Source organism: Octopus sinensis, linkage group LG16, assembly GCF_006345805.1.
Source record: "Octopus sinensis linkage group LG16, ASM634580v1, whole genome shotgun sequence".
NCBI classification, from domain to species: Eukaryota; Metazoa; Mollusca; class Cephalopoda; order Octopoda; family Octopodidae; genus Octopus; species Octopus sinensis.
Genome location: NC_043012.1, coordinates 54,990,675 through 55,009,213, shown reverse-complemented (window position 1 = coordinate 55,009,213; position 18,539 = coordinate 54,990,675). Strand labels below are relative to the sequence as shown.

The window sequence follows — 18,539 nt, the reverse complement described above, 5'->3', positions numbered from 1 at the left end:
TTAATTTATCGACCCTGAAAGGATGAAAGGCAAAGTCAATATATATATATATATATATATATATATATATATGGGTGGGTGTGTGTGCCAGTAACAGAATGGTAAGAAGTCAGTGACAAATTGGCAGGGTCATTAGAACACAGGACAGAATGCCTTGAAATATTTGTCCCAACAGTCTTGGTTCCAAGTTCAATTTATGCCAAGGTCCATTTTGCCTTCACCCCTTTCAGGATAAATAAGAAGTACCAATCCAGAGGAAACTTGATACAGACTTTATGATTGGAAAGACAACAGCAATGCTCCTGCATATGCATCCCACCTGAGTGTCTTCAAGCATCATCACTGATGTGAAATTTTGCCTAAGATAATTCTGTTATTCTGCCTACTGCAATCCGATCCTCCTACGGGTAAACTGTAAACCAGTACAACCTGTGTCAGTTGGGTAGAAAGAGCTCCTTAGCTGTAGTGAAGGCAATCTGTCTAGAGAGATAACCTTACAATAAATCAATCGGTCCGTAGCTTAGAAATACTGGGTTGACGTCCAGCGGGAACAGCTTTGTTTCATGGAGGAGGAAAGACCTTCTTTAGTGCTAGGTTGTACAATGCTTTCCAATGTGTGTAGTAGCAGCGCACGCACACATTATTAGCCATTTGAAAGACTAAAGACTACTGCAATCAGAGGTGAAACCAGGAACTAAAGTTAGTGGAAGCAAGCACATAAAAAAATGGCGCCATTACACATATCAAATAATGTTTAACTCATTTCTCTTATATGGCATGAAATATTTCATGAGTTGTAATATACGTAATTATATTCTACACTCATTAGTTTCATGTTTCAGTAACAATGCCATTATGTATGAAACTTACAACTACAGATATAGGTAAGTAAAGGGTTGAAAAGGCACCAATTTTGAAAAATGTGCTCTAGGGGATCAGTTGCTCCTCTTGCTTCACTATTAGCTACACCTGTTTCTTTATTACCCACAAGGGGCTAAACACAGAGGAGACAAACAAGGACAGACAGACGAATTAAGTTGATTATATCGACCCCAGTGCGTAACTGGTCCTTAATTTATCGACCCCGAAAGGATGAAAGGCAAAGTCGACCTCGGCAGAATTTGAACTCAGAACATAACGGCAGACGAAATATCGGTAAGCATTTCACCTGGTGTGCTAACGTTTCTGCCTTAGCTACACCACTGACTAATGCATGCCAGAGAGACTTGGAAAAGCACAGAAAGGACGAACAGAAAACTAAATGCATTTCACCAAAGGTACTTCAGGAACGTCTTGAGAATCAACTGGCAGGACTGAGTCACAAACACGGAGATTCTGAGAAGAGTGAGGTGACAACCAATACAAAAGATTGTAGCAGAGAACCGATTCTGCCTGGCTAGCTACATTCTCCTTCTAACCCAGTGTCTCTCAACCATTTCTTTGCCTATGGACGGACCCCTTTGGTCCTTGTTTTACACCACTGAACCCCCATAACTATTCAATGTTTAAAAAATCCACTTATATTTTTAAGATTGAATATCATTTGGAATTATATAAAGAAAATTGTTGAATTTATTATGTGTATTGTAGAAGTATAACTAATTGATTGCACATAAATTTTAACTACAAAATCTTACATGGACCCCCAAGGGTCATACAGACCCCAGTTGAGAACCACTGCTGATTTAGCCAATCAACAGCACTCAAAAACAACCGAAAGTTAGGTACCACATGATGGTAGGCATAAAAGGAGCAGGCTGAAAATCACTTGGCAGTGGACATTTCAAAGATGATCTGACAACAGTCGATATTATATGTTACATGGAATGGATGTGCAAGAATTGCAGCCCAAGTCATTGAGCAGCACAGGAGGACTTAAAGCCTAAACTAGTCCAGAGGAATGGACTAACAAAACTGTAAGAGTATTGGAGAGCTGATAGAATCGTTAGCATGCCAAGTGAAATGCTTTGCAGTATTTCGTTCATCATTACATTCTGAGTTCAAATTCCACTGAGGTCAACTTTGCCGTTCATCATTCCAGGGTCAATAGAATAAGTGTCAGTTGAGCACTGGCATCAATGTAGTCGACTTAACTGCTCCTGGGTATGAGTATAAAAATTGCACCCCTCTGACAGGCCATGTTGAGTCAGTGTGACAGAATAGGCTCATCGAACCAGTAAGATCTCATGCTCAAATTCACTGCTTCCACATTAGATCATGGTTGTTGGAGAGAACATGATGCGGCCTTCATCCTGCAGTGAACTGAACACAGGCAATCCAAGAGTACTGGTTCAGGTGCCTTGTGGTGTTTGTTCTGGATTTTTGTGTTATGTGTTCAAATATTACCATGGCCTACTAGAAGGTAAACTTAGTCTATCACCCAGTTTGATGTCACTACCTATTACTTGGGTGCTTTTAGCAGAATCTATTATGTGGGAAGCATTCAGACCAGATCTCCTGTGAAGACTATTTTCCTCCTTCCAGATACAGCCTACTTGGATGATTGATGTAACCCATCACTTTGTTTGACATCTTTGATATCAACCTGAGACTGCCCCTGCTTCTATGATACCAATTCCTGTTTTGAAGTGATGCTATTAAAACCTTAAACCCAAAATTTTAGGTTAAATTATGTTCCAAGCAACAACTTAATAATGACAAAGTTGTTTTATTAAATTCTTAATTGGTTTCAAAATTAATTGAAACTAGAGCAGTGTATTTCAACGAAAATTTGGCAACAAAAGTGTCAACACTACCATTTAGTACATTGAATTTTTTGGCAAAGCCCAATCCATTAAAAGCATTCAGACAGGTCTTTGGTTGAGGATATCTTCCACCCTCCAGTTACAGTCCACTACAGTGGTCCTTAACTGGGGTCTACATATATTTTTGTTAAAATTTATCAGCAATAAATTAGTTATACTTTTACAGTACACAAAATACTTTAAGAATTATTTTTATATAATTCCTGGGTTCAGTCCCACTGCATGGCACCTTGGGAAAGTGTCTTCTACTATAGCCTCGGGCTGACCAAAGCCTTGTGAGTGGATTTGGTAGACGGAAACTGAAAAGAAGAACGTCATATGTATATGTTTATATATGTGTATGTGTGTGTTTGTATGTCTGTGTTTGTCCCCCCAACATCACTTGACAACCGATGCTGGTGTGTTTATATCCCCGTAACTTAGTGGTTCGGCAAAAGAGACCGATAGAATAAGTACTAGGCTTACAAAGAATAAGTCCTGGGGGTCGATTTGCTTGACTAAAGGCGGTGCTCCAGCATAGTCGCAGTCAAATGACTGAAACAAGTAAAAGAGAAATAAAAGAGAAATATAATAGTTTTTTTTTTTTAATATCAAATGGCTGGGGAGTGAGGTTCATCTGAGTAAAACAGGAATTAAAAGGGCTCCTAGGTAAAAGGTAGTTGAGAAACATGGGTCTGACTAGATGGTCAAGTCACTTGGTTTAACACTACCACCTCCAGATGAAGATAGCTTCCTCCTTCCCTCCGACAAGACCCATAAAGGGACCATGATCACTGCCTTCCCTCCACATCAAACAACAAAAACAAAACTACTTCCTTACCTGTGAAAATAGTGGGAATGTGGGAATTTCTTTGAAATCACTGATTGTAAAAGTTCAAAGTCAGATATGCACCAAATCTGCAAGAAACAAACATTGTTAAACAAGAATTCATTGAAAGAATTGTTAGAAAATATTTCATTATTTGGACAAAAACTGATTTATTATTATTATTATATTATTATTATTAGTAGTAGTAGTAGTAGTAGTAGTAGTAGTAGTAGTAGTAGTAGTAGCAGCAGCAGCAGCAGCAGCAGTGGCTGTAGCAGCAGCAGCAGCAGCAGCAGTAGTAGTAGTAGTAGTAGCAGCAGCAGCAATAGTAGTAGTAGTAGTAGTAGTAGTAGTAGTAGTAGTAGTAGTGGTGGTGGTGGTGATGGTGGTGGTTTTGGTGGTGGTGGTGGTGGTTGTAGTAGTTGTTGAACCTAATTTTTTCCTCATGGAGGGAGAGCCATGAGGATTGAAAAGTAGGAAGACAAATTTACCATGTTTAACCCTTTTTGCATTTAAAACAGCCATACCCAGCCTAAAATATTCTAGATCCAGCCTCTCACACTTACTCTACAATGTCATTTTAAAAATAAACAATCTCATCACTGAAAACTCAAAGCAGTGTGGTGATGCATGATTGACTCAAAACAATGTGAATAAATAAGCTTTACACTTATTTATTTATTGGCCCACAAGAGGTTAAACATAGAGGGGACATACAAGGACAGACGAAAGGATTAAGTCGATTATATCGACCCCCAGTGCGTAACTGATACTTTAATGATGAAAGGCAAAGTCTATCTTGGTGGAATTTGAACTCAGAACATAACGGCAGACGAAATACCGCTAAGCATTTCGCCCAATGTGCTAACATTTCTTATTTCTTTATTGCCCACAAGGGGCTAAACATAGAGGGGACAAACAAGGACAGACAAAGGGATTAAATCGATTACATCGACCCCAGCACATAACTGGTACTTTATTTATCGACCCCGAAAGGATGAAAAGCAAAGTCAACCTCAGAGGAATTTGAACTCAGAACGTAGCAGCAGACAAAATACCTATTTCTTTACTACCCACAAGGAGCTAAACACAGAGAGGACAAACAAAGACAGACAAACGGATTAAGTCGATTACATTGACCCCAGTGCATAACTGGTACTTATTTAATGGACCCCGAAAGGATGAAGGGCAAAGTCGACATCAGCGGAATTTGAACTCAAAACGTAGTGGCAGACAAAATACCGCTAAGCATTTCACCCAGCGTGCTAACATTTCTGTCAACAACAACAACACTTTCAGGACTTAGTCGAAGTTATTTTATCATTGAGAGACTAAATAAAGACCCCGTCTGGGCACTGTGAATGCTTTTTCATTGACACTAGATGAAAAAAAAACTAGAGCTCTGCAGCGTTACCTATTTCTTTACTACCCACAAGGGGCTAAACACAGTGAGGACAAACAAGGACAGACAAACAGATTAAGTCGATTATATCAACTCCAGTGCGTAACTGGTACTTAATTTATCGACCCCGAAAGGATGAAAGGCAAAGTCGACCTCGGCGGAATTTGAACTCAGAACGTAGCGGCTGACGAAATACTGCTAAGCATTTCGCCCGGCGTGCTAACGTTTCTGCCAGCTCACCGCCTTCACTCTGCAGTATTACCTTATCACTGACACACTTCCTCATGTCATGGTCTTGGCTTTGTCAGGATGCTTTATTCTCTATCTTTTGTCTGTTTGTCATTAGACTGTGACCATGCTGGGGCACTGCCATGAAGGGTTTAGTCGAACAAATCGACCCCAGTTCTGTTTTTATTTCTCTAGGCCAGTTTTCTATCGGTCACTTCTCACCAAACTGAAAGATTATGGGAGCATAAACAAACTAACACCAGTGGTCAAGTGGTGGTGGAACAAACATAAACACAAAGACATACACACATAGATATATACATATACATACACACGTATGTATATGTATATGTATATATATATATATATATATATATATATATATACACACACACATATACAAATGTATGTATGAATATATATATATATAAGTGCAGGAGTGGCTGTGTGGTAAGTAGCTTGCTTACCAACCACATGGTTCCGGGTACATTCCCACTGCTTGGCACCTTGGGCAAGTGTCTTCATATATATATATATATATATATATATGTGTGTGTATATGTTTGAATGTCCGTGTTTGTACCCCCAACATCGCTTGACAACTGATGGTGGTATGTTTACGTCCCCGTAACTTAGCAGTTCGGCAAAAGTGACCAATAGAATAAGTACTAGGCTTACAAAGATTTGCTTGACTAAAGGCACTGCTCCAGCATGGCCGCAGCCAAATGACTGAAACAAGTAAAAGAGTAAAATAGTACATACATAAATACATACACACACACACACACACACCACACACACACACACACACACACACACACACACACACACACACACACACACACACACATACATACATACATGGTGGCTGCCCCCTCGTTATCGAGTATGGCCATTACACGAAGCTTAATCAATGTTGTTATCGTGCAATGCCTGTGCAAAAAGATTTTTTTTAAAGTGAGGAAAGGCTGTGCACTGAGTCAATCCCACTCACTAAGCAACAGCAGCCATAATCCGAAAAGAAGAACAAGTCAACATCATCGGTAACCACTGAGCCGCAGGTTTTATGTCGGAGTTATCCCAGTTTCCTGAGTTACCTTCTCCTAGAAGGATGCCCTAACAAAGGCTAGGAGTCCTTCACTCCCAATGGTTTAACCGCACGATCGGGTATTAAGTCCGATTATTTCTATGTCCCCGCACATGATACAACCTTAAGGCATTTATTGGATGGCCGTTGACTCTCAAGAGTTCCTCCGCCCTTTGACAGGTTTTGTTTTTCATTCCGCAGGGTGTCCAATAAACACCCTCCTCATCAAGCAAGCTTGGTGGGGTTGCCGGTTTACTCGCCAACGACCTGACCATGCAACAGGTTCTACTGGGTTACATGTTATCAGTAGCACTCGAAAGTGACCTGACATAACATACATACATACATACATACATACAGGCATACATACATACATACAGACAGACAGACAGACATACAGACATACATACATACATACATACATACATGACAGGTATCTTTCTGTTTCCACCTACCACATCCGCTCACAAAGGCTTTGGTTGGCCTGGGACTACAGCTGAAGACACTCACCCAAGATGCTATGGAAGGGATCTGAGCCTGAACCACATGGTTGGGAAGCGAACTTCTTGCCACAAAGCTATGCTCGTGAATATCTCGTGTCAGATCTAAGCTTATGGAAGAAATATCCCAATTTTAAGGTATTTCATTGTCATCATCATTTAACATTTCTATATTGAAGAGATGAGGAATTATGCACATTATTTACATTACTTACATTCGATGGATATTTGTCTTCATCTTGTTTGTTGTTAACACAACATTTCGGCTGACATACCCTCCAGCCGTCTTCAGGTGTCTTGGGGAAATTTCAAACCTGGGTTCTCATTCCTAAGGTATTTTTTGATGTTGTTGTTGTTATTGTTGTTGTTGTTGTTGTTGTTATTATTATTATTATTGTTATTGTTCAGGTCACTGCTTGGAATCGAACTCGGAATCTTGGTGTTATTAGCCTGTGCTCTTAACCACTATGCCATATATCCATGGGTATATCAGCCGAAACGTTGTGTTAACAACAAACAAGATGAGGACAAATATCCATCGAATGTAAATAATGCAAATAATATAAATAACATATCGTTTAACATGTTTTCCATGCTGGCACAGGTTGGACTGTTTGGCAGGAATTGGCCAGCTGGAGAGCAGCCCATGCTCCAATTGTCTATTTTGGCATAGTTTCTAATGCTTGGATGCCCTTCCTGACACCAACCACTTTACAGAGTGTACTGGGTACTTTTTGCATGCCACTTGCATGGATGCTCTTTCTTTATGTGATACCAGCAATTTTGGTCCCACTATCATCATCATCATCATTTGTCCATAGTTTACATAGCTACATGAGGGAATGCCTTTATTCCTTATGATCTTCAGACACAAAGAGATGATCTCTGAGCTACATACCTACTCTAGGAATGTTATTCCAGAGCTCCTTCAGCCACTAGTATTCACTACAACAACCAATGAAGCTAACCCCTTTCATTCAGAGTTGGATTAAGACCCATAGAGGCTCTAAGCACTTGAAAGATTTTGGTGCCCCAATCATCATCATCATTTAATGTCCTAGCATAGGCGCAGGAGTGGCTGTGTGGTAAGTAGCTTGCTTACCAACCACATGGTTCCGGGTTCAGTCCCACTGCGTGGCACTTTGGGCAAGTGTCTTCTACTATAGCCTCGGGGCGACCAAAGCTTTGTGAGTGGATTTGGTAGACAGAAACTGAAAGAAGCCTGTCGTGTATATGTATATATATATATATGCGTGTGTTTGTGTGTCTGTATTTGTCCTTCCAACATCGCTTGACAACCAATGCTGGTGTGTTCATGTCCCCGTAACTTAGCGGTTCGGCAAAAGAGAAAAAGAGACCGATAGAATAAGTACTAGGCTTACAAATAATAAGTCCTGGGGTCGATTTGCTCGACTAAAGGCAGTGCTCCAGCATGGCCGCAGTCAAATGACTGAAACAAGTAGAAGAGTTGTCCATGGTTTACATAACCACTTGAGGGAATGCCGTTCTTCTTCATGATCTTCAGACACAAAAAAACGGATCACTGAGCTACACACCCTGTCAAGGAATGTTATTCCAGAGATCCTTCAGAGGAACCCCATTCTGACCACTAGTATTCACAATTAAATTCTTTCACTCATTACCCACCATTCGTGACTTTAGGTGAGGAGAGATATGGAAACTAAATTGAAGATGGCAGAGTTTGGTTTTTTCACCACCCTCTACTCTGATTACAGGTAAGTTCATCACCATCAATTCATCGCAAGAAAGTTCACCACCATCAATTCACTGTGAAGAAAGTTCACCATGAGGAAAGCTCATTGTGAGGAAAGTTTACCAAGAAAATATATTCATAGTAAGTTACCATTAATAGTTAAAACTATTTTATTGGCAAAAAATGAATTGATGACAGTGAACTTTCTCTGTGGTGAATTGATGGTGAACTTACCAGATATGCTCTTCTTTTTGTACCACAATCAAAATTAAATTATTACAAAGAAATAATGAAATCATAAGTTGTAAGTGTAAGGAATACCTCTTGGAGTAAAACGATATCATATTCACTTTCTGACAGAGCCTTCACAAGGCTTTTAATCCTAAAATTCTTGTCCTTACATATCACTGGGAAGGGAATGCCCCTGGAAAATAAAAGTAAATAGAAGAAATTAAGGTCAAACTAATTTAAACAAATAGCTTTCAAGGTATTCATCACACATCAGACAAATCAATTACTATATACAAATTTCCTTTCTCTACATTAATATAATTGTTAAGTATTAATTTCTTAAAAGATGAAAAGCAAAGTCATCACCAAGGTGGATTTGTCTCTCATACTTTTGGGGTTAATAAAATAAGTACCAGTTCAATACTGGAGTCAGTGTATTCAACTGGTGCCCTCCCACAAAATTTCAGACCTCATGCTTAACCCTTTTTTGTTACTGCATTCCTGTTGAGATGCACTGTGTTTCTTCCAATTAATTTTAAATATAACAAAGACTTTAGTAAAATAACTTGGTTATCATTAAGCTAATGTTAAGAACATAAATTGTAACTAAGGTTTGGTAGAAGATTTTAATTCAAAACTTATGAAAACAAGACATTTGTAGTACAGAGCCAGGGGCAGTTTCAGATGGGTTGGTATCAAAAGGCAATGAGAAGGCAGAATCATTAGCATACTGAGCAAAATGCTTAGTGGCATTTCGTCTGTCTTTATGTTCTGAGTTCAAATTCCTCCAAGGTTGACTTTGCCTTTCATCCTTTTGGGGGTTGATAAATTCAGTACCAGTTGAGTACTGGGATTGATGTGATTGACTGTCCCTCTCCCCACAAAAATCTAGGTCTTGTGCCTATAGTAGAAATTATTATTATTATTATTATTATTATTATTATTGAGTGAGAGAGCAGTTCATGCCATCAAAGTGACACTGGGGTAAAATATACGAAGCCCAATATACCCATCATGACTACCCGTCTGATAAGGGTACACCAGGCACATGCATCACAACCATATGTGCGCGACATGGTGATCTCATATCAAGATAAACAGCGCATGACCTTGCAGGTGGGGGCCCAGTTAGAATTTTCTTCAGGTTGAGTAGCCCATCCCGCTCAAAAGGTCCCTGAATAAGGGTTGTTTAAGGATGTTGAAAGAACCACCCATGTTTCCAGAGGTGAATTATTCAAACCCCAAAGAATCCCTCTCAACACATGGCTATGATGCTCCCCCACTACTTCTGCTCGTGATCAGAGATGCCCATATCGTCAGCCACTAAGGGACAGGCTCAACTGGTTAAGGTCAAACAACTGACAAGCAAATCTGTGGTATTGAGCAGAAAATTTGCTGTAGCCCATCTTTTATACCAAGACAAAACAATGTACATAATTACACTTCCAATCAGTTAATATCAAAAGCCATGAGATTATTATTATTATTATTATTATTATTATTATTAAGTGATAGAGAAGTGCATGCCATCACAGTGACACTGGGGTACAAATATACGACGCCTAGTATACCCATTATGACTACCTGTCTGATAAGGGTACACTAGGCACATGTATCACAACCATATGTACGTGATATGGTGATCTCATATCAAGATAAACAGCACATGACCTTGCAGGTGGGGCCCAGTTAGAATTTTCTTCTGGTCGAGTAACTTATCCTGCTCAAAAGATCCCTGAATAAGGATTGTTTAAGGATGTTCAACAAACCACCCATGTTTCCAGAGGTGAATTATCCAAACCTACCAGAATTCCTTTCAGCACACGGCTATGATGCTCCCCGACTACTTCTGCCCGTGATCCGAGATGCACATATCATCAGCCACTAAGGGACAGGCTCAACTGGTTAAGGTCAAACAAGTGACAAGCAAATCTGTGGTATTGACCAGAAAATTTGCTGTAGCCCATCTTTTATACCAAGACAAAACAATGTACATGATAACACTTCCAATCAGTTAAGATCAGAAGCCATGAGAGCCACTGCTTGGTACTGCATCAGGACATTTATTATTATTATTATTACTATTGTTATTATTATTATTATTATTATTATTATTATTATTATTATTATTATCATTATTTAGTGGGGGATTGGAATGAAGTTTTAGATGTAAGGTGGGACTACGTAGGTTTAGCAGATAGGAAAGGAGGGTGCAAAAGTCTCGCAATTCTGTTCAGATGATTCCAACTGTCTAACGGGTATTGATTGGATTTCCTGGATGTGCCAGTGTGGTTGTGATCTGTGCAGTCAACTTAGATAGGCTTCATAGACAGGAACCCTGTTAGTGGAAGCTGAACACACTGTTGCTGGTTCATAAAGATTTCAGTGACCAGATTAGTGAACTAGTTAAGAGGGTGTTGACAGGGGCAATACTCAATAATAAATGGTGGTTTGCCCTGAAAAGGGTAACTAGAATAGAATCAATAAGGTTTAGCAAAGGACTATCAGAAGAAAGAAACAGAGTAGAGGCAGGGTTAGTCAAAAAGTTAGACGAGGCTTTTAGAAAAGGCATCGCAACCAACATGCTCACAGTGAGATTGGGACTTGACAAATTCTTCAACATGAAGCACAAAGGTTGTGTTGTCAGAGCTAAGGCCAAGAATCAAAACCTTAACCTATTTTCCTACAAGGTTTTTTTTTTTGCTTCAGCATTAGTATCAGAAATTATGATGTCACTGTTATGATGTCTGGTTCCTTTATTTGAGTTAGACATCTACAATTATTTAGATGTTATGATAATTATATATATATATAATATATATATATATATATTATATATATATATATATATATATTAAATTAGAGATAAAACCACTATTAGGCAAATCATACAATAAAAACTTAAGCCAATGCATAAGATTAATTTAATTTATATTATTAAATATATAACAAAATTATTAAAAAATAAATTATTATAACACTACGATCGTTTCATCACTGTTAATTTCTTTAAATTTTCGAGTTACAGTCATTCATCAGGTGGTTTAAAACCTCGCAAGTTAAATATTTAAACCACTGATGAATGACTGTAACTCGAAATTTTAAAATTAACAGCCATGAAACGATCGTAGTGTTATAATAATTATATTTTTTTAATAATTTTGTTATATATTTAAATAATATAAATTAAATAATCTTATGAATTGCTTAAGTTTTTCATTGTATGATTTGCCTAATAGTGGTTTTATCTCTAATTTAATATAATATATATTTTACTATAAAATTGGATTCAATCCTAAATCTGATTTTTCCCTGTAAGTTTGGATTTATTCCCTAATATTTATTATTAATTATATATATATATATATATATCAAAACACATCTGTTTGTTGTCTACACCACCTGTCTTCGTCTTTTGTTTTTTTGTAAATTCTCCTCCTATAATATATATATATATATATATATATATATATATATATATATATATATTAATATATATCTGAGTTTCTCATATAGACAGTTTTGTAAATTCTCCTCCTATAATAATATATATATATATATATACTTTATTTAAAGCAGCAGAAAATTCAACAAAATCTGTTACTCTGAGTTTCTCGTTGCCGTTCATCAGACAGTTTTTGCTAGCAAAAACTGTCTGATGAACGGCAACGAGAAACTCAGAGTAACAGATTTTGTTGAATTTTCTGCTGCTTTAAATAAAGCATATTACTCTACCACTGGTATTTGAGTACTCTTTTTTCCACCTTGTTTCACATTTATGTGTTTACTCCGGTATATATATATATATATATATAATATATATATATACCCCTTTCTTCTCAAACATACATCCACTTTTTCCTATAGGTATAAATAGGAACTTTGTGAGAACATCAGTGGACAGTTTTCTTTTGCTTTCACACACTGTACAGCTTTGCAAGCACCTTTTCCTATTAGTCACACATTTAAGGGTCCTTGTCCTTCTGCTTGACCTACTAAACTACTGACTACTACTGTAGCCTTTTATTCCTATCCTACATGCAAATAAAGGCTGTAAACAATTTAATCATAACATAACTCATTACATATACTTATATTATATTATCTCTTATATCTTATATTATATTTTATATTCATCATCATCATCATCATTTAACATCCTCCTTCCATGCTGACATGGACTGGACAGTTTGACAGGAGGTGGCCAGGTTGGGAGCTTGTGCCATGCTTCTGGGTGTATTTTGGCATGAGTTTTACAGCTGGAGCTCTTCGTAACACCATCCACTTTACAGTGTCGGCTGAATGCTTTTTACATGGCCCTCGCACAGGTCAGGTCTGTTTTGGTATGCTTTTTATAGCTGGATGTCCTTCCAAATGCCAACCACTTTACAGTGTGGACTGGGTGCTTTTTAAGTGGCACCTGCACTGGCGGGGGTCACCAAGTGACTTTGCAAGGTAGGGGAGTCTTTCAGAGGGTGGAGGGCATTGGAGGAGGTGATCTTGTGTCAAATGATGAAAGAATAGAACGTGAAAGAGAGGCAGAAACACACACACACACTTTGTGGATACCAGCAATCCCACCCTACACTGTACGGAAAATAATATGGAAATCCCATGAGAAGTAAATATTGTGCCATGCTTGATATTTGGAACAATTTATTGGAAAAAGTATTTAGATATGTTTGTAACTCGGCATCAACCATAGAAACAAAACGTTATAACTCGAGAAAGGGTAGAGGGATGTTCAACAGTCGAGTAAGCATCTGGGCGTTTGTTTGCACGTTTATTGTTTACGTCTTGATTAAAACTTTGGTTAAATTCTTTGGGGCAAAATGCTGCACATATTCCATCTCTACAAGATTACCAACCCTAAAACATGCACATATTTCCCATTCACTCTTTTCTGGAAAACTCCAATCGCCTTAGAACACTCCCAGAGATAGTGTTTTGGTGTCAAGGGACATAACTCTTAAAATAACTTTTGGTTCATTTCATCGTCATTTTTACAGTTGTCTCAAACAAGATGTGTCTGTTCATTTCCAACAATAGAAAGCAATTGTCCTATTTCATTCCATAGCTGCCATCTCTGAAGAGCACAGGGTTACATAATTGGGATGTTACTTAACACTGTATTGAAATCCTAACGCAAAACCAATTGATAAGATTGGCTGTAATGGGTGTATAATGTTTTCTACTCTAGGCACAAGGCCCGAAATTTTGGGGGAGGGGGCTAGTCGATTGGTACTTAATTTATCGACCCCGAAAGGATGAAAGGCAAAGTCGACCTCGGCGGAATTTGAACTCAAAACATTAGCGACAGACGAAATACCTATTTCTTTACTACTCACAAGGGGCTAAACACAGAGAGGACAAACAAGGACAGACAAACGGATTAAGTCGATTATATCGACCCCAGTACGTAACTGGTACTTAATTTATCGACCTCGAAAGGATGAAAGGCAAAGTCGACCTCGGCGGAATTTGAACTCAAAACATTAGCGACAGACGAAATACCTATTTCTTTACTACTCACAAGGGGCTAAACACAGAGAGGACAAACAAGGACAGACAAACGGATTAAGTCGATTATATCGACCCCAGTACGTAACTGGTACTTAATTTATCGACCTCGAAAGGATGAAAGGCAAAGTCGACCTCGGTGGAATTTGAACTCAGAACGTAGCGGCTGACGAAATACTGCTAAGCATTTCGCCCGGCGTGCTAACGATTCTGCCATACTTTACACTTTAATATACCTACTCTATTGACAAATATACAAGTGCATATTTATTTTTCTGACTTATGGATTCTTAAACGACCCACCCTACCATTGATATTCTGACCCCTGTACTTTGAGGGTATGCCCTGGCACTTTGCCACCATCTCTCTCTTGCTCTCGCCTTCTGATTGGGTAACCATGTATCTCCATTACAGCAATATACCTGTTTCTGTCCTCTCTCTCTCTCTCTCTCTCCTCTCTCTGATCAGGTAACCATGTATCTATTCTACAGCAAGACACCTGTTTCTGTCTCTCTATTGCACATTGCACTCTAGCCTTTCATCACCTGACACAAGGTCACCTCCTCCAGTGTCACGTTCCCTCCCAAAGGATCTTAGTGACCCTGCCAGTGCTGGTGCCACGTAAAAATAATCCAATCTACTCTGTAAAGTGGTTGCTATTAGGAAGAGCATCCATCTGTAAAAATTATGCCAAAACAGACTGAAGCCCAGTACAATCTTCTGCCAAGTCAAATCGTCCCAAGTTCTTGTCACACAGCCACGCTCACGCTTGTCTAACTTTTTTTTTTTTTTTCGGTTCACGTTGGAAAAAGCACTGTGGTTCCCAACTTGAAGGTACGCCTACACAAAAGTAAATACTGACTAGAGGACCGTGGGCGGAGTTCGAAAATAATCGAGTAACCAGACCATTCAAAATCCTGGGGTTCGAAACCACGTCTTTAAAAAGAACTGGTTGAATACTCTGCGCGTAGGTAACAGACAGGATGATCAGGCTTAGAATACGTTCGGTCATATGTTGACTAGATCAAGATTGACCTGGGGTTAAAACAACAACAACAAAAGCAGTTGAAACAAACCAATTCTAGGGATACGCTAGAAAATGCAACCAAGACTTTTCAAATCCACTATGCTATTGAGTTTAGAGACAGACAGAGAGAAACGAAGAACATACACATAATAATGGATAAATATGTGCAGAGATGAGATAACCACGGCTAGAACGCTTCTGATCACAAATCAAATTGATCAAGGTTAACCTGGGGCTAAAAACAACAACAACCCGCTATTTGAGGATTCCGAACCAACGAAGAGCGCCTCTACATCTTCGATCGAGACGCTAGAAATAACAGTAAAATCTCTTCGAATCGCTCCCAACCACCATTTTTCAAAACTACATTTTGGATAATATAATCATGAATATACAAAAAAAAAAATTCATGGGATGGTCACGGTTAGAAATGCTTTTAATCATATAGCCAGCCCGATAAATGCTAACGTACGGCTCAACGAGACAAACACTGGTTGAAATGAAAATTGGATCAACGATGTACGCTGTCGTTTTCTCTTCTTTTCGTATGAATGAAATGTTGATGTATGACTAGAAATGTCTAACTGGGATTCCTGGCAACAATAATAATACATTTACGATAACATAGTTAAGCCAACACAGATTCAAGCCTCTACGTGGTTGTACAGCGTCAGAAAAAGAGCAGCCAAATCTTCCTTAAATCATACCCTATTATATTTAAAAGGAAGGGCATACTGCATTATGAAGTCGAAACAAGTTTAAACAATAACAAAAAGATTTTTTTAAATAGATGACCACGGCTGGAATGGCTCTGATCACAGATCATATGTTCTACTCTTAGATCAGTAGCTAACCAGGACAACATCCGATTGCTGAAAATAGCAGTCAAATCTTCTTCAAGACACAATCAGCTGTCTTAAACACAGCACACGATGTATATATGTCAATAATAATAATATAGTTCCTGACGAACGAAAAGACGGGTGATCACGGTTGGAACGTATTTGATCATAAATCCAGCTAGTTTAGTTACTTGGAGGTGTAAACAAACTGTCAATATGATCTCTTTCATTGCCATGATGAATCAAAATCAAAAACACTCACACATATACACACGTAGACGAAAAAAAAGTCTCTTTTTCAAATTATTTTAACTGATTCAATTATTAACTGATAAAATAGTTAATTATTTAAAATAGGTTATCAAAATACATTTTTTTTTAATAAGTATAAATAAATGAACGAATATTTACCAGCAATTTAAAGTGAGAATTCTGAGTGAAAACATCGGGCGAGATTATTCGTGACTTATTATTGAAATTAAACAGTGAAAGAAGCAACAGTGATGGCTATTTGCTGCTGTGTATGCGAGATAGCCTGGTTTTTCTTTACTTTCTGTTTTTCTTCTTTCTTTTTTTTCTTTCTTACCAAAGCTACACCTTCTCTAATAAGTCTCTACCACTAATGGCTTCATAGAACTTGAAGATGGCTACGATTGTACGATGGATCGGTGGGATCCTCTTTGTGTACTACTTCTACTAATTTAGTTCAACAAGTTTATTAAACGACCAACCAACCCACTTTACATTTATAGTCGAAACTAATGTCAATAGCACTTTTCTTTTAATACAAAGTTCAAAATTAGCACGTTTATCAACGTATATAATAAAACTATTAATAATTGCCGGAGCATTAAAGAAAAGAAAGATATCTATCAACAGATATTGTTTTAGCCAACATAGTTCGTTGTTATATCTAATTTAAACACAATAGATAGCAACTTATGGAATTCTAAGGGAGCGGGGTTGGGGGGGGGGTAATTTACAGAGAACGAAAAGAAATGTAACTTCGATCTTTTACTTGTTTCGGTCATGCTGGGGCGCCGCTTTGAACAGTTTTAGTCAATCAAACCGACTCCAGTACTGGTAATCGGTTTAGGGGAGTTTTTTTTTTTTTTTGCCGAACCGCCAACTTCCTGGAACGTATACAAACCAGCGGGCGGGGAGGCAAACACAAAATACATGCACATACATACATACATATATTTAATCCATATTAATTTAAGAGAAAATGGTGAGTTAGTGGTTAAGAATTATTCATTAATAAATTGGTAATCATTTCTTCCTACGGCTGTTTCCATTTATACTCATTGAATAAATTACAAATTTGTGCATTAAATTTGCATTTATTAGTTATAAATGCTTACAAACTTAAACATTAAATTTGCATTTATAACTTATAAATTTAATGCTTAAATTTATAATTTATTCAATAGAAACAGCTGTAGTTATCAATTTATTAATAAATAATTATTAACCACTAACTTTCCATTTTCTCTAAATTTAATACGGATTATATACTTAATATATACCTATTGATTTAGAGAAATTTTATTTCCCAAAGATGTAAGGTATAGAACCAGTGTTTTCTTGGATGTAATCATCCCTTTAAGAGGTTAATATATCCTAAGTTAAGGAATGAAGTAAATAAAATCCGGGCTACATGTTTCATAGTGAGCAGAACCTTGGAAGTAGTAACTATCCAAGCAAGGTGCATACTGCAGGCTACTCTTTTAGCCATTACTACCATTCCTCTTCTTCCCAAGATTTTTAATTTTACTACTAATACCATCTCTTCAAGCATACATTTTTTTTTACCACAAATATATAATCCTTCACACCTTCCCCTTCCCTTACCTCCTCACTATCCTATTCAGATACCACTCCCCATTCCCCTATCAAATGTCAAGGATGTAATGAAGATTACATAGGTCAAACAAAGCTTACTCTAAGAAATAGACTGACCATTCACTGACAACAAATACAATACCCCAGTACTTAGACAGATTCCACTAAGTAGTCATATAGATATGTGTGCGAAAAATAAGTCCCCTAAATTCCAGGTCTTCCCACTCTACCTATGTTCAGCGAAACCACAAAATAGAAAATTAATAAAATAGACAAAGAAACAGCACAGAAATCTATTAGTAATGTGCCATGGACAAATGAATGGATGAATGAACCAATGTATGCAGGTGTGTAAAATCGACAAAAAGAATACAGTGAATTAGCCAAGGGAAGTAGAAAATGCAACTTTTCGGACACAATCATTCTTCAGGGAAAAGTTGACAGGAGTGACCAAAGAATTTTGTAACCGCTAAGTTAGAAAACTTGGCTTGAACTGATAAGGAATGGAGGCTCAAAAGAGCTTCAAAAGTGGACAAAAAGGAGACAAAGAGAGAAACTGGACGAGAGAAG

General features: G+C 37.8%; 1 protein-coding gene across 3 annotated transcripts in view; it reads right to left on the bottom strand.

The window, feature by feature from the left end:
* The window catches only part of LOC115220415 (putative neutral sphingomyelinase), an 84,203-nt gene extending 67,256 nt beyond the window's left edge, over positions 1-16,947 (bottom strand). The window contains exons 1-3 of one of the 3 annotated variants that reach the window (XM_029790537.2): positions 16,536-16,874; positions 8,826-8,928; positions 3,586-3,662 (exon numbers count right to left, since the gene is read on the bottom strand). In XM_029790537.2, the coding sequence (XP_029646397.1) occupies positions 3,586-3,662; positions 8,826-8,928; positions 16,536-16,570 (215 nt within the window). In that variant the 5' untranslated portion in view covers positions 16,571-16,874. Of the gene's footprint in view, positions 1-3,585; positions 3,663-8,825; positions 8,929-15,428; positions 15,517-16,535 lie in introns of those variants that run through there. The other 2 variants (XM_036510142.1, XM_036510141.1) reach the window with 2 other exon arrangements.
* Between the last annotated feature and the right edge of the window lie 1,592 nt (positions 16,948-18,539).